The sequence below is a fragment of the Nerophis lumbriciformis genome, linkage group LG08 (genome assembly GCF_033978685.3).
Source record: "Nerophis lumbriciformis linkage group LG08, RoL_Nlum_v2.1, whole genome shotgun sequence".
In the NCBI taxonomy this organism is placed as follows: Eukaryota; Metazoa; Chordata; class Actinopteri; order Syngnathiformes; family Syngnathidae; genus Nerophis; species Nerophis lumbriciformis.
The window spans coordinates 38,060,265-38,077,654 of NC_084555.2; the positions used below are offsets into that span (position 1 = coordinate 38,060,265).

General features: G+C 42.0%; 1 protein-coding gene across 1 annotated transcript in view; it reads right to left on the bottom strand.

Moving 5' to 3' along the window:
* Positions 1 to 17,390, bottom strand: part of mnat1 (MNAT1 component of CDK activating kinase) — a 143,075-nt gene that overhangs the window by 64,358 nt on the left and 61,327 nt on the right. The window contains exon 6 of the mRNA XM_061968865.2: positions 15,775 to 15,906. Within this exon, the coding sequence (XP_061824849.1) occupies positions 15,775 to 15,906 (132 nt within the window). The remainder of the gene's footprint in view (positions 1 to 15,774; positions 15,907 to 17,390) is intronic.

Here is a 17,390-nt window from a genome sequence, read left to right on the forward strand (position 1 = left end):
TATGATCAAAATAATATCAATCTCACAGATTCCCGAGCCATGAGAGAAAATGAGGAAGCCAGTCACGTGATCGCATAACGTTGCGCGAGGAACCAAAGATCCCTTTCCTATCAACAACAATGCTAATCAAGCAGACTTTGTGAGAGCCAACAACTATTACTTTTTGAAAAATTATGATCCAGGATTAGAGATGTCCGATAATATCCGCCTGCCGATATTATCGGCCGATAAATGCGTTAAAATGTAATATCGGAAATTATCGGTATCGTTTTTTTTATTATCAGTATCGTTTTTTTTGTTGTTGTTTTTTTTTTTAATTAAATCAAATAAAAATAAAAAAACACAAGATACACTTACAATTACTGCACCAACCCAAAAAACCTCCCTCCCCCATTTACACTCATTCACACAAAAGGGTTGTTTCTTTCTGTTATTAATATTCTGGTTCCTACATTATATATCAATATATATATCAATACAGTCTGCAAGGGATACAGTCCGTAAGCATGCATGATTGTGCGTGCTGCTGGTCCACTAATAGTACTAACCTTTAACAGTTAATTTTACTAATTTTCATTAATTACTAGTTTCTATGTAACTGTTTGTATATGGTTTTACTTTCTTTTTTATTCAAGAAAATGTTTTTAATTTATACATCTTACTTTATTATTATTATTTTTTTTAAAGTACCTTATCTTCACCATACCTGGTTGTCCAAATTAGGCATAATAATGTGTTAATTCCACGACTGTATATATCGGTTGATATCGGTATCGGTTGATATCGGTATCTGTAATTAAAGAGTTGGACAATATCGGAATATCGGATATCGGCAAAAAGACATTATCGGACATCCCTATCCAGGACCTTATAGTTTTGAGCCCGAACACAAAGAGGATGAGCAATAACTTTTAGAAGTCGAGTGACGGATGCAGCTTTATTGAAACACTAGCATCTGCAGCATGGCTAGGTGCTAAAAATACAAACTAACCATTTTAAACCATAGTAAAAGAAACACTTACTGTAATTTTTCCACTCTCGCTGGGATGCTGAAAGACGGGACGCTCACATAATTCCGTTCAGATGAAGATATGATAAAAAAAGTTCCTGCAGAAGCATCTTGTGGGGTCTATTTCGCCATCTTGGGGGATATGATAGTCGACCAGCCTTTCAGACCATTGCCACAATTGTCTTCAACCAGGTGAGAGGTGCATGAATTATAATCAAGAATTTATTTTTAACAAGTTTGAGACAAAGCAGAAGCAGCCGTCGGCTCAGTGTGTCAACAATAGCAGCTTAAGATAGCACTAGCTCACTGCTAACAATGCGCTTATAATAACAATATCACTCATATTTGATTAATTTTCAGGTCACGACATGTAAATGGAATACTATTGGCCGTTTCTGGATGTTTTTAGAGAGAGTATAATGAGGGCAACAGAGGACTGTCATCTGTTGAATCAATTGTTGGCTATTTATTTACGATTTTGAATGCATAAAAAAGCCAAGCATATGTGTTCTTGTCTTACATAAGGATTGTGAATGATAAACACCACATCTCTTTCCAATTTTTGCTTATTTCCAGTATAACTGATCTGATAACATTGTCACAGTGCAGAAGCGTTACTACTGTGATGTCAATCTCCGAAAACAGCCCAAGGTTTTCAGAGCGCAATATTCAAAATGGCTGACTGAATTTGTGGAAATTTGTTATGTTTAAACTGTGTTTTCAGATAGCTTGCGGATTGTAAATATAATTGGATATGGTTTAATGGATACAATGAAACACAACTAAGCAGATAAAGTCAACTAGTTGTTCCATTCTACTGGTACTTTAAATCAAACTGTAGAGGCATGGCTAAGATATTCATTTATTTATTCATTTATTTATTTTTGTCCTGTCCGGCTTCTCATGCAAATTATATTGTTGATGTAATATATGCAGTCCTCTCCAAGGTTTCTCATAGTCATTCACATCGACGTCCCACTGGGGTGAGTTTTTCCTTGCCCTTATGTGGGCTCTGTACCGAGGATGTCGTTGTGGCTTGTGCAGCCCTTTGAGACACTTGTGATTTAGGGCTATATAAATAAACATTGATTGATTGATTGATGTAGATGCCCATTTTGGCTGAACAAATGTACTTTACAAAAGAGAAGTGTGGGATACTTCTCTTGTTGCCATATTTGTATTTGACTTTATTAAATGTATTTATATTATCATTTGGTGCAGCCGGGCCGGATCAGGAGGGGATGGAAAGAGAAAAAAAGGAAAACAGCAAACACAACAATAACAACAACAACAACAGAACAACATCAGCAAATACGACATGTACAAATATGATGGTAAAATTGATAGCAAAGAAGCAGTTAGTGAAATAAATAATGATACAGAAATGACAATGAGTATTATTACACTACAAATGGAGCAATAAAAATACCAATAGAAATAGCACTATTGATAATGAATAATAACAAAAATGTACCTCTATTATCAACAATACAATTGTTCAAATGCAACAATACATATATGTAATGATAACTTGAAATACAAAAGAAAGCAGATAAATGGAGGGGAAGAAAGAGAAGCCAGCTATATTAACCTTGTAGATTGTTATAGTAACAATAAGTTAAGCTTTGTCAATGTGCCATGTGTTACCCAGTTTCCCTTAGGGTAACAACGTTAATATATGTTTGATGAAACGTGATTATGTGCATGAGTGTATGTATGTATCTATGTATGTACAAACCCCGTTTCCATGTGAATTGGGAAATTGTGTTAGATGTAAATATAAACGGAATACAATGATTTGTACTGTATTGTACCCCGCCTTCCGCCCGATTGTAGCTGAGATAGGGTAATCACCCCCGCGACCCCGAAGGGAATAAGTGGTAGAAAATGGATGAATGGATGGACAATGACTTGCAAATCATTTTCAACCCATATTCAGTAGAATATGCTACAAAGACAACATATTTGATGTTCAAACTGATAAAAAATTTTTTTTTGCAAATAATCATTAACTTTAGAATTTCATGCCAGCAACACGTGACAAAGAAGTTAGGAAAGGTGGCAATAAATACTGCTAAAGTTGAAGAATGCTCATCAAAACACTTATTTGGAAAATCCCACATGTGTGCAGGCTAATTGGGAACAGGTGGGTGCCATGTTGGGTATAAAAATAGCTTCCCAAAAAATGCTCAGTCTTTCATAAGAAAGGATGGGGCGAGGTACACCCCTTTGTCCACAACTGCGTGAGCAAATAGTCAAACAGTTTAAGAACAACGTTTCTCAAAGTGCAATTCCAAGAAATTTAGGGATTTCAACATCTACGGTCCAAAATATCATCAAAAGGTTCAGAGAATCTGGAGAAATCACTCCACGTAAGCGGCATGGCCGGAAACCAACATTGAATGACCGTGACCTTTGATCCCTCAGACGGCACTGTATCAAAAACCGACATCAATCTCTACAGGATATCACCACATGGGCTCAGGAACACTTCAGAAAACCACTGTCACTAAATACAGTTGGTCGCTACATCTGTAAGTGCAAGTTAAAGCTCTACTATGCAAAGCGAAAGCCATTTATCAACAACATCCAGAAACGCCTCCGGCTTCTCTGGGCCCAAGATCATCTAAGATGGACTCATGCAAAGTGGAAAAATGTTCTGTGGTCTGACGAGTCCACATTTCAAATTGTTTTTGGAAATATTCGACATAGTGTCATCCGGACCAAAGGGGAAGCGAACCATCCAAACTGTTATTGACGCAAAGTTCAAAAGCCAGCATCTGTGATGGTATGGGGGTGCATTAGTGCCCAAGGCATGGGTAACTTACACATCTGTGAAGGCACCATTAATGCTGAAAGGTGCATACAGGTTTTGGAACAACATATGCTGCCATCTAAGTGTCGTCTTTTTCATGGACGCCCCTGCTTATTTTAGCAAGACAATGCCAAGCCACATTTAGCACGTGTTACAACAGCGTGGCTTCGTAAAAAAAGAGTGCGGGTACTTTTCTGGCCCGCCTGCAGTCCAGACCTGTCTCCCATCGAAAATGTGTGGCGCATTATGAAGCGTAAAATACGACAGCGGAGACTGTGGAACGACTGAAGCTCTACATAAAACAAGAATGGGAAAGAATTCCACTTTCAAAGCTTCAACAATTAGTTTCCTCAGTTCCCAATCGTTTATTGAGTGTTGTTATAAGAAAAGGTGATGTAACACAGTGGTGAACATGCCCTTTCCCAACTACTTTGTCACGTGTTGCAGCCATGCAACCATTAATTATTATTTGCAAAAAAAAAATAAAGTTTATGACTTTGAACATCAAATATCTTGTCTTTGTAGTGCATTCAATTGAATATGGGTTGAAAAGGATTTGCAAACAAAAGGCAGCCCTGGCGAAGTCCAACCCTCACTGGAAATGGATCCGACTTACTGCCGGTAATGCGGACCAAGCGCTGATATCGATTATACAGGGAGTGGACCTCCAAAATCAGACGATCCAATACCCCATACTCTCTGAGCACTCCCCACAAGATTTACTGAGGAACACGGTCAAAGGCCTTCTTCAAGTCCACATAGCACATGTAGACTGGTTGGGCAAACTACAATGCACCCTATTTCTGGGGCTGAGGTTGCCGAGGTAGTTAAAAAGCTCCTCGGTGGCAAGGCCCCGGGGGTGGATGAGATCCGCCTGGGGTTCCTTGCCTTACCCTGCCGAGAGTAAAGAGCTGGTCCGCAGTTCCACGAGCAGGACAAAAACACACGGCTCCTCCTGAATCCGAGGTATTGACTATCCGGCATAGCCTCCTCTCCAGTACATCTCAATAGACCTTACCGGGAAGGCTGAGGAGATTGAGCCTACGATAGTTGGAACACACCCTCCATTTCCCTTCTTAAAGACAGGAACCACCACCCTGGTCTGCCAATCCGGAGGCACTGCCTCTGATGTCCACCCAATGCTGCAGAGTCTTGTCAACCAAGACAGCCCCACAGCATCCAGAGCCTAAAGGAACCCCAGGCGGATCTCATCCACCCCCGGGGCCTTGCCACCGAGGAGCTTTTTAACTACCTCGGCAACCTCAGCCCCAGAAATAGGAGAGCCCACCACAGACTCCCCAGGCCCTGCTTCCTCATAGGACGATTTGTAGGTGGGATTGAGGAAGTCTTTGAAGTATTCCCTCCACCGATCAGCAACGTCCTGAGTTGAGGTCAGCAGCACACCATCCTCACCATACACGGTCTTGACAGTGCACTGAATTCCCCCTCCGGATGGTGGTCCAGAATCGCTTTGAATCCATCCGGAGGTCGTTTTCCATGGCTTCGACAAACTCCTCCCATGTCCGAGTTTTTGCCTCTGCGTGCGGCTTTGGCGGTCGCAGAGGCAAAAACTCGCTTGGCCTGTTGGTACCTGTTTGCTGCCTCTGGGGTTAAAAGGACCTGATAGGACTCCTCAGCTTGACGATATCCTTCACCGCTGGTGTCGACCAGCGGGTTCTGGGATTACCGCCACGACAGGAACCAACCAACTTTCGCCAAAGCCGCCTCGACAATAGTGGTCCAGAAATATGGTCCACTCGAACATAATGTCCAGCGCCTCCCTCTTGACATGTTCCAAGGTGTGAATTGAAACTCTCTCTGACAAGAGACTGCTAGACGTTCCCAGCAGACCCTCACAATGCGTTTGGGCCTGCCAGATCTGTCCAGCATCCTCCCCCACCATCAGAGCCAACTCACCACCTGGTGGTGATCGGAAAAAATTCCCCCCTCTCATCACTCGAGTTTTCAAAACATGAGACCGCAAATCCGATGACACAAAGTCGATCATCGAACTACGACCTAGGGTGTCCTGGTGCCAAGTGCACATATGAACACCCTTATGTTTGAACATGGTGTTCATTATGGACAATCTGTGACCAACACAAAAGTTCAATAACAAAAGACCACTCGGGTTCAGATCCGGGCGGCCCTTTGTCCCATCACGCCTCTCCAGGTTTCACTGTCATTGCCAATGTGAGTGTTAAAGTCACTCACCAGAACAAGGGAATCACCAGAGGGAGCATTCACCAGTCCTCCCTCAAGGAAATCCAAAAAGGGCGGGTAATCTGAGCTGCTGTTTAGTGCGTAAGCACAAACAACAGTAAGGACCTGTCCCCCCACCGGAAGGTGGAGGAAAGCTACCTCCTCATCTCCCGGGTTGAACTCCAATATACAGGCTCTGAGCAGAGGGGCAACAAGAAGTGCCACCCCAGCCCGTCGCCTCTCACTGCTTCCAACGCCAGAGTGGAAGAAAGTCCAGCCCCTCTCAAAAGGACTGGTTCCAGGGATCTAGCCAAAAGCTAGCTTCTTTAGCCGAAGATCGGACTGCCAAGAGCCCTGCCTTCGGCTGTCGCCCAGCTCACACTGCACCAATGTGAACACCCTTGTACGTTGGTCACCACATTGGAGGGGTGACCAACTTTACTTTTTCAGGCTGTGCCCGGCCAGGCCCCATGGGGACAGGCGCTCACCATCGAGCCCCACCTCTGGGCCCTGCTCCAGAAGAGGGGGCCTCGGTAACCTGTGTCCAGGCGAGAGAAATCTGGGTCCTTGAATTTGACTTTCAATAGATGTCTTCGAGCTGCTCTTTGTCTGGTCCAAATGGCCCCAAACACCGGGCAGCGGCCCGGTACCGGTCAGTGAATCGATTAGTACCGGGCCGCACAAGAAAAAAATAAAAATAAAAAAAATAAATATATATATATATATATATATAAATATATATATATATATATATATATATATTTAATTAATATATATGTGGCGCAGTGGAAGAATGGCCGTGCGCGACCCAAGGGTCCCTGGTTCAATCCCCACCTAGTACCAACCTCATCATGTCCGTTGTGTCCTGAGCAAGACACTTCACCCTTGCTCCTGATGGGTGCTGGTTAGCGCCTTGCATGGCAGCTCCCTCCATCAGTGTGTGAATGTGTGTGTGAATGGGTAGATGTGGAAGTAGTGTCAAAGCGCTTTGAGTACCTTGAAGGTAGAAAAGCGCTATACAAGTACAACCCATTTATCATTTATATATATATATATATAAATATATATATATATATATATATATATATATACAGTATATATATATATTTTATTTTTATTTTTATTAAATCAACATAACACAAGATACACTTACAATTATACACCAACCCAAAAAACCTCCCTCCTCCCTCCCCTCTCCCACTCATTCACACTCATTCGCACAAAAGGTTGTTTCTTTCTGTTATTAATATTTCTGGTTCCTACATTATATATCAATATAGATCAATACAGTCTGCAGGGATACAGTCCGTAAGCACACATGATTGTATTTTTTTATGACAAAAAAAATAAAAAATAAAAATACCATAACAGCTTTACCTGCATTCTACATTAAACATGAACATTGCCAACAATTCAGCAGTCACCTCAGGTTCTCACAGGCCTTTTTTGAAATGTGTTAAGTTCTTCCCAAAAATTGCAATGGAAAGTACAGTTTTGTTGGATGGCAGTTGCAATACATAGAAGTATAAAGTTGTAATAAATAAGTTGTGATTTTGTAATTGTAATTAATGAACAAATATGATAAACGACTGACCAATATGGCACACAAAAATGTGCAAAATTGTCTTTATTCAGCCACAACAAAATACACAAGCATTGCAAGGAAAATGCTAAAAATGATATACAGTATGAACCTTCACAAGGAAGTGAAGAATTGGTGATGCAGGTAGACATTTGATTGGCTAGACTAGGGGTCTGCAACCTGTGGCTCTGGAGCAACATGCGGCTTTTTTATTCCTGTGTTGTGGCTCCAGCTAGTTTATGCTTCTGTGTACTGCAGTCACTACGCTGTCCCTTATGGCACCGTCATTAGTCTTTCAAAGTTCTGCATCAGCCATTCAGCTCTAAGGTCAGTGTTTTCTGGTGAGAAACCACGATGACACTTGTCATGATTTAGCTTATTAGCTTCCTTTGTTGCTAATATGTTAACTAGAGGGATTGAGTGTTATTGGAACTGGTGCTGTGTTAAAATGCTTTATTTCCAAAAAAGAAGGCATCTTTGCAAAGGTGGGCAGTGAGCCTCATAATTGAATTGCATCAACACAGGGCAAATACTAAAAGCCAACCAATTACAGCCTGTGCTGCGTCGCTGCTATGCAAGATTTGATTTTTGTCTTCGGCGTATGTCACACTTAACGCATAAACAAGTTGTAGATAGATTAGAGCAAAAGTACAGAACCATGTAAATACCTAGCAAAGGAGAAACATGGAAGAAAAGGAGATGTGTGACAACCAGGGTTAGGCATAATGCTGTTACATAATAGTGCCGTTATTAATACACACCCAACTTTCACTACAACGGGGGAATAATTAACAACAATTCAATGAAGTGAATCATGAAATTCCTTTATACTCTGTTTGTGGACAAGGAGAGATACAGCCACCAAAGCACATTCAATTCCTTTATTAACTATAATTAATTTAATTAAGTAATTTGCCTAACACTGGTAACGACACAACAGATCCTAAAACACAAATCAAGCCAAGTTGGATTTTGACTTATTGTCAGATGGCAACAGGTGTGGGTTGTTACCCAGGGCAACTGTAGGGAAAACTAGAAAAGAAACCAGTACAAAAATACCATGCAAACTACGGGGGGAAAAAAGAACAAGACAGGACCGTTACGTGACAATGCGTTAAAGAAAACTGTATATGTACCATTGACTTCAATATAACGATCAAATAGGTTTTGTGGATCCAAGTGGGTTATGATTTGGTGGAAACGGGCCCAAATAGCTCTTTGAAGCAGAAGGTTGCTGACCTCTGGGCTAGACAGTTACATTGCATTTGAGTGCTGATGGGACAAATAGGGCTGAACGTGTGACGTGGAAACGCATTGCATTGTGGGTCTTGCTGGATTTTGAATAGCTTATTTACATGGCTGAATACAATATGCTGTGCTTGAGTTTTTTGTTTTTTTCTTTAAGAAGTTCAAAACATTGCGCCAATGTGCGGCATCATTAACTGCTACATTCGTGATCATGATCACTTCAGAAAAAAGACAAGGATTTGGTGAGATTTTTCTCATTTCCTGCGTAAAAGTGAAGCCGAAGAAAGTCGGGTTATAAAGCTAATAAAAGGTGCCAGAGACTGGAAAGCAGCCGCGAGACTATCAAACATGCCTTTCAATGTCATTACTTGAATCAGCACCTCCAAGTCCGAGTCCATGGTTCTCTCCCGGAAAAGGGTGGAGTGCCATCTCCGGGTTGGGGAGGAGATCTTGCCCCAAGTGGAGGAGTTCAAGTACCTCGGAGTCTTGTTCACGAGTGGGGGAAGAGTGGATCGTGAGATCGACAGGCGGATCGGTGCGGCGTCTTCAGTAATGCGGACGCTGTATCGATCCGTTGTGGTGAAGAAGGAGCTGAGCCGGAAGGCAAAGCTCTCGATTTACCGGTCGATCTACGTTCCCATCCTCACCTATGGTCATGAGCTTTGGGTCATGACCGAAAGGACAAGATCACAGGTACAAGCGGCCGAAATGAGTTTCCTCCGCCGAGTGGCGGGGCTCTCCCTTAGAGATAGGGTGAGAAGCTCTGTCATTCGGGGGGAGCTCAAAGTAAAACCGCTGCTCCTCCACATCGAGAGGAGCCAGGTGAGGTGGTTCGGGCATCTGGTCAGGATGCCACCCGAACGCCTCCCTAGGGAGGTGTTTAGGGCACGTCCGACCGGTAGGAGGCCGCGGGGAAGACCCAGGACACGTTGGGAAGACTATGTCTCCCGGCTGGCCTGGGAACGCCTCGGGGTCCCACAGGAAGAGCTGGGCGAAGTGGCTGGGGAGAGGGAAGTCTGGGCTTCCCTGCTTAGGCTGCTGCCCCCGCGACCCGACCTCGGATAAGCGGAAGAAGATGGATGGATGGATGGATGGATGGATGGATGGATACTTGATACATGTTGGTGTGTTCATGGCTTTTTTAGACTCGTATGTTTGAATCTAAGCATATTTTATTCAGTTTCACACCTAGCATTCAGTGGCTGTTAGATTTAGCGTTAACTAAACTAAGCTGCTGCGGTCTACAAACAACATACTGTATTTTGGAAAAAAACATGTATGTTTACTTTTAGTCTTGGGTAAGCACAAATATGAATATTGTTTCCGGAGAAGTAGCGCAGTGATCAAAGTACTTACAAGTAATAATGGGCTTATTTTTTTTAGGGGATCCTGCTTATGAAATGATGCTGGGCACCATCACTCCATCTTGAACACAGAGGAGATGAAAGCTGTTAGTTAAGCGCAAATTGGGCGGTATAGCTCGGTTGGTAGAGCGGCCGTGCCAGCAACTTGGGGGTTGCAGGTTCGATCCCCGCTTCCGCCATCCTAGTCACTGCCGTTGTGTCCTTGGGCAAGACACTTTACCCACCTGCTCCCAGTGCCACCCACACTGGTTTAAATGTAACTTAGATATTGGGTTTCACAATGTAAAGCGCTTTGAGTCACTTGAGAAAAAGCGCTATATAAATGTAATTCACTTCACTTCACTTCACCTTAACAGATTTTGCAATCTGAAATTCTTCGCCGGTATAAAAACTTACTCCGTTGACGAGATACATACAAGTGTGGCTTTGACAATTTACAACTTACCCATATCTCTTGTCCATTGGACATGCTCATATACAGTCGTGTTCAAAAGTTTACATACGCTTGTGAAGGACATAATGTCATAGCTGTCTTGACTTTCCAATCATTTCTACAACTCTCAAAATCTGAAAAAAAAAAGAAAAAAGAAAATACATTTTAATGTCTCCTCGGGGATTAATAAAGTATTTCTGATTTCTGATTATTTTTTTGTGATAGGGTGATTGGAGCACATGTTTGTCGCAAAAAACATTCATGAGGTTTGGTTCTTTTATGAATGTATTATGGGTCTACTGAAAATGTGACCAAATCTGCTGGGTCAAAAGTATACATACAGCAACATACATTATCAATTTTGGCGATGTAGAAAAGTTACAATCAAATCAAATTAGCTTTATGGCATGGCCTCTTAACTTCATGTGAGGGATTATGATTGACGACACCTGTTGACTTCTCTGAGCCCATTTAAATAGGGCTCATGTGATGCAGTCATTAGACTCGGTTACAAACGCGACAACGGGAAAGTCAAAGGAACTCAGCACAGACCTGAAAAAAACTAATCATTGACTTGAAAAAGTCAGGAAAGTCACTTGGAGCCATTTCAAAGCAACTTCAGGTCCCAAGAGCAACTGTGCAGACAATTGTTCGTAAGTATAAAGTGCATGGCACAGTTTTGTCACTGCCACGATCAGGAAGAAAACGCACGCTGCTGCTGCTGAGAGAAAATTGGTCAGGATGATCACGAGTCAACCGAGAACCACCAAAAAGCAGGTCTGCAATTAATTGGAAGCTACTGGAACACAGTTGTCAGTGTCCACAGTCAAGCATGTTTTGCATCGCCATGGACTGAGAGGCTACCATGCAAGAAGGAAGCCCTTGCTCCAGATGCGACGCCTTAAAGGCCTACTGAAACCCACTACTACCGACCACGCAGTCTGATAGTTTATATATCAATGATGAAATCTTAACATTGCAACACATGCCAATACGACCAGGTTAGCTTACTAAAGTGCAATTTTAAATTTTGCGCGAAATATCCTGCTGAAAACGTCTCGGTATGATGACGCCGGCATGTGACGTCACGGATTGTAGAGGACATTTTGGGACAGCATGGTGGCCAGCTATTAAGTCGTCTGTTTTCATCGCAAAATTCCACAATATTCTGGACATCTGTGTTGGTGAATCTTTTGCAATTTGTTCAATGAACAATGGAGACAGCAAAGAAGAAAGCTGTAGGTGGGAAGCGGTGTATTGCGGGCGGCTGCAGCAACACAAACACAGCCGGTGTTTCATTGTTTACATTCCCGAAAGATGACAGTCAAGCTTTACCATTGGCCTGTGGAGAACTGGGACAACAGAGACTCTTACCAGGAGGACTTTGAGTTGGATGCGCAGACGCGGTACCGTGAGTACGCATGCAGCTGCGGCTTCCAAACATTTGATCGCTTGCCCGTACGTGCGTGCCGCTATGTGCATGTCACGTACATAACTTTGGGGACTTTGGGGAAATATATGTGCTGTATGAACTTTGGGGAGGTGAACGGTACTTTGGGCTGTGGGATTGAGTGTGTTGTGCAGGTGTTTGAGTTGTATTGGCGGGTTATATGGACGGGAGGGGGGAGGTGTTTGTTATGCGGGATTAATTTGTGGCATATTAAATATAAGCCTGGTTGTGTTGTGGCTAATAGAGTATATATATGTCTTGTGTTTATTTACTGTTTTAGTCATTCCCAGCTGAATATCAGGTCCCACCCGCCTCTCACAGCATCTTCCCTATCTGAATCGCTCCCACTGCCCTCTAGTCCTTCACTCTCACTTTCCTCATCCACGAATCTTTCATCTTCGCTCATATTAATGGGGAAATCGTCGCTTTCTCGGTCCGAATCGCTCTCGCTGCTGGTGGCCATGATTGTAAACAATGTGCAGATGTGAGGAGCTCCACAACCTGTGACGTCACGCGCATATCGTCTGCTACTTCCGGTAGAGGCAATGCTTTTTTATCAGCGACCAAAAGTTGCAAACTTTATCGTCGATGTTCTCTACTAAATCCTTTCAGCAAAAATATGGCAATATCGCAAAATGATCAAGTATGACACATAGAATGGACCTGCTATCCCCTTTTAAATAAGAAAATCGCATTTCAGTACCGTATTTTCCGCACCATTAGCCGCACCTAAAAACCACAAATTTACTCAAAAGCTGACAGTGCGGCTTTTAACCCGGTGCGCTTTATATATGGATAAATATTAAGATTCATTTTCATAAAGTTTCGATCTCGCAACTTAGGTAAACAGCCGCCATCTTTTTTCCCGGTAGAACAGGAAGCGCTTCTTCTTCTACGCAAGCAACCGCCAAGGTAAGCACCCGCCCCCATAGAACAGGAAGCGCTTCTTCTTCTACTGTAAGCAACCACCCGCCCCCGGAAGAAGAAGAAGAAAAAACGCGCGGATATCACCGTACGTTTCATTTCCTGTTTACATCTGTAAAGACCACAAAATGGCTCCTACTAAGCGACAAGGATCCGGTTCATGAAAAGACGCAATCTCTCCATCCGCACACGGATTACTACCGTATTTCACAGCAACTGATATTCCTGTGAACCGCACTGTGGAACGGGAGCACGTACGGTGAATATTCGCACCACAGGGAATGAGAAGTCATCCTTCACTGTGGTTCTAGCTTGCCATGCTAACTTCCACCCATGGTGATATTCAAAAGGAAGACCTTGCCAAAAGAGACCTTTCCAGCCGGCGTCATCATAAAAGCTAACTCGAAGGGATGGATGAAGAAAAGATGAGCGAGTGGTTAAGGTAAGTTTAAGTTTACGCGAAGAGGCCGGGTGGCTTTTTTCACGCAGCTCTGTCCATGTTGATATACGTATGTTTGTGATTGCACATTTGCGTACATTTTGGGAGTGAACAGAGTTGTTAGAACGCTGGTTTTTAATATATTATTAAAGTTTGATTGACCTATCTGACTGTTTTTTTGACATTCCTTTAGCGCAGTTAGATGCGGCTTACAACACGGGGCGGCTTATTGGTGGACAAAGTTTTGAAATATGCCGTTCATTGAAGGCGCGGCTTTTAACCCAGGGCGCCTTATGATGCGGAAAATACGGTAGGTCTTTAAGGCTCGTCTAAAGTTTGCTGCTGATCACATGGACAAAGATAAGACCTTCTGGGGGAAAGTTCTGTGGTCAGATGAAACAAAAATTGAGCTGTTTGGCCACAATACACAGCAATATGTTTGGAGGAGAAAAGGTGAGGCCTTTAATCCCAGAAACACCATTCCTACCATCAAACATGGTGGTGGTAGTATTATGATCTGGGCCTGTTTTGCTGCCAATTGAACTGGTGCTTTACAGAGAGTAAATGGGACAATGAAAAAGGAGGATTACCTCCAAATTCTTCAGGACAACCTAAAATCAAATTGCGGGGAATGGACAAAGCTGCAAGACCGCACATCATTTTCAGGAAATTGATTGAATTTAATTTGAATTTTGCAACATAGCAAAATCTTGGAGGTTATTCTTGATTAAGCAGTCAAATTAAAAAATATTAATCAAGGTGCAACTATGTCACTCAGTAAAAGTACCAACATTCTTATTAGGATGGGCACCTTCAAAAACACCCACCCCTATCTATACATTTTCCTGTATTTTGACATCAAATTTGAAGATTTATTTACAAAGAAAAAAAACCAGAAAGAAAAACAATCTTGAAATATTAATATTAGTGGAAAAATCTTGGATAACAACTTTAATCCATCAATACCACAATTTAATAAGATTTTCTTTGGCCTGTTCCACAACCTTATACATATTAGAAATTGGCTAAGTAGTTTTAATGTGATCCAATCTTTAAATACATTACATGGACATAAGACAGGAACCATCCATGATTTAGTCCATATTTAATTTATAGGGATGTAACTACCAGGTGTCCCAATACTTCTACAAAGAGCGTTTCCTTGACAGAGAGCTTGCATCAATGTCTAACCACAAGCACTAATTGACATCACTGTCACTGATCAGCTTTAGGAAAGACATTTTTGCTGATGTGTTTTCTCCAATTCTTCTTGGAACGAGGGACCGAAACCTAGCAGATAAATGAATTCCAGCAATCGGCAGGAATTTGCCGCTCTGTGCTGAAACTTTACCAAGTCAAACACAAGTCATGCTTTTGGACTCTGAGGTGAAGGAAAATTTAAACCCACATGTTCCCCCAACTCTCAGTTGACTGGAGCATATGTACAGGCAGAGCTTGGGATGGTAGAGTAAAAATAAACAAGAAGAAGGGGGTTGAAGCCGCAGAAGAAACCAAAATCGGCATAATCACACCGTTTTATCAGCCATCAGCAAGTTTAACTTTGCCCCATAGAACGAGACGGAGACAACTAGAGTGCCACATGTAAAAGCAATCATGGTAGAAAATCACCTGATGATCCCACTTGAACAAGAAATTCCATAAAACACATTGAGCATCCAGCATGAGTTTATAGGTGATAACCTTGCAAATACCTCTACCACGCACCACTTAACTGTGGGAAGACAAGCGTGCCTCAAGGGGGTTGGTAGGGAGGGCTTTAGGTGATGACACAGCCAGTCTCATCACAGTAAAATGAAAACAAATGACCAAAAACTAGAACAGCAGCACAAGGGAAGGTCTCTACAGGCCTGGAAAGCCAGAGTGACGCAGCCTTTCTCTCTCTGAGCCCAAGTTTTGACTCAGAAGAATGTAATGACTGAAGGGGTAAGGGTTTTGCTCAACAGTCAAGGAGAACCAGACACAGAGAAACAACCTTTACTTGGCTCCTCTAAATCCAACGCAACAGTGTTGACTGAATCCATCCATTTATAGAACTGAATAAGTAATACAAATAGTGAATTGGGAGAGAAAGTCCAACAAAGTTGCAAATAGTGGATGCATCAGCCACTTTATTATGTACAACATACCTATTTTATGAGATCCAATATATGAATAGGTCACAATTATTCCATTTACAAAGATAACAATGCTCAATTATGAGTGACACTCTCTGACATACAGTAGGTTTATTGAAGCTGTTGTTTGTGGCATTTGTAACTAAATAATAATAATTGTGTGTTGTGCTCACCATCTGAATTCCCGTTGAAAAGAGATTGGTGGGTTTGACCGCATGTTTCTGCTGCTCTATCTCTGTCTCCAACTGGGAAACACGGGCCTTGTGTTTGGCAAGCAAGATGGAGGCAGGGACCTGAGACTGCTCCTGAGGAAACAAAAAGAAAGGTGTTGTATCAATGCAGCTATTTAGGGTGACGTGCCGAGAAGCCATTAGTTTGCCAGCTTGTTGTAACTGTTTTAAAGTCAAATAAACACAATTTTGATGATGCTGGGGACACATCAAGGTCAATGCACCGCCTTTTACTCCATTCAATGCAAGGAGAACACTTCAGTGCTGGGTCATCAACTACGTTTGTCCAAGGGCCACAACATTTACGGATGTGGCCCGCCGACTACTAGTTGCTGACCCATGTTTTAGTGTGTCCAGTGGGGTGCTGCCAAGTACAGATTTTTAAGGACACAAACTTGGGACATGTTGTTCACTGATGATGCAGAACATTTATGACGGCTTGGGCACCAACAGTAGATAAAGTATTTTTTACGTTTACTGCAAATTAAAATCTGATTTATTGGCTTTTAGTAGTGACATGTTTTGGTCTGAATTGTTTATTAGCTTCCATCAAGGAGGTTCTGTTCTCAATGATGTGGTCAGATGGAACTGGGTTGGACATAATTGATGGGTATTTTTTTAAGATGTTCTTATTAAAAGATGCTGTATGTCACTGTTTCAAGCACTAACTGCTCGCATATGTTACCAATTGTGATTTAAGAGAACAGACTTAACAAATAAATGTCTATGTTTGTCACAGTTAGAAGTTAATCTTTGTAAAACCCTTCCACACAGCCCGAAATAAAAAGTTGTCTTTGATTGGTTTTCATGGTTGTCAGTCACGGCTGTCTGATACACACACGCATGCCCACGGCACGTGCCCACCCACAGAATACATTTTCAAGAACACTGTATTTATGTGACTGTGCGTTTGAATTTTGTGACCTGACTTTTTTTTACATCAAATTATGCTGACAATTTCATTGAAATAAAATTCAGTGTTTTAAAATTCTGTGCATAAAAATTCAGTGTAAAAAAATTCAGTATAAAAAAATTCAGTGTAAAAAAATTCAGTGTAAAAAGAGTCAGTGTATTAAAGTTCAGTGTCCAAAAATGTGCTGCTTCAAAAAGCAAGAGTCACTTCCGGTAAGTTAAGACTGAAGTAATCAACCTTTCTCAGAACCAGCCAATGAGGTGTCAAGTTTGCAGTCATTAGACATGGGTCTTGCTAAACAGCATAGAAAAGCGGTTAACTACCTTGGCATAATACAATATAATAAACATTTAAATGCAGCCTGCTGTATATCTGTAAACTATAGAAATGATTCCAGTGGTTACAATATGCATTTTTGAGTGACCTAAGAAAGTCTCCTTCATGCAGATCGGGCATGAACAGAGTGGAGCAGAGTGGGCGTAGCTTGTATACGGCGCAGTGAGTGTCAGACAGAGGCAGATGCAAAGTTCTGCAAAACAGTAACATATCGAATTTGTAGATGTTTTTTACAATTTGCGTTTATGTTTCGCCGTGTTTGTTGCATCTTTGTTCTTGCTTGATTATGAAACATGTCAATCGAGGAGGT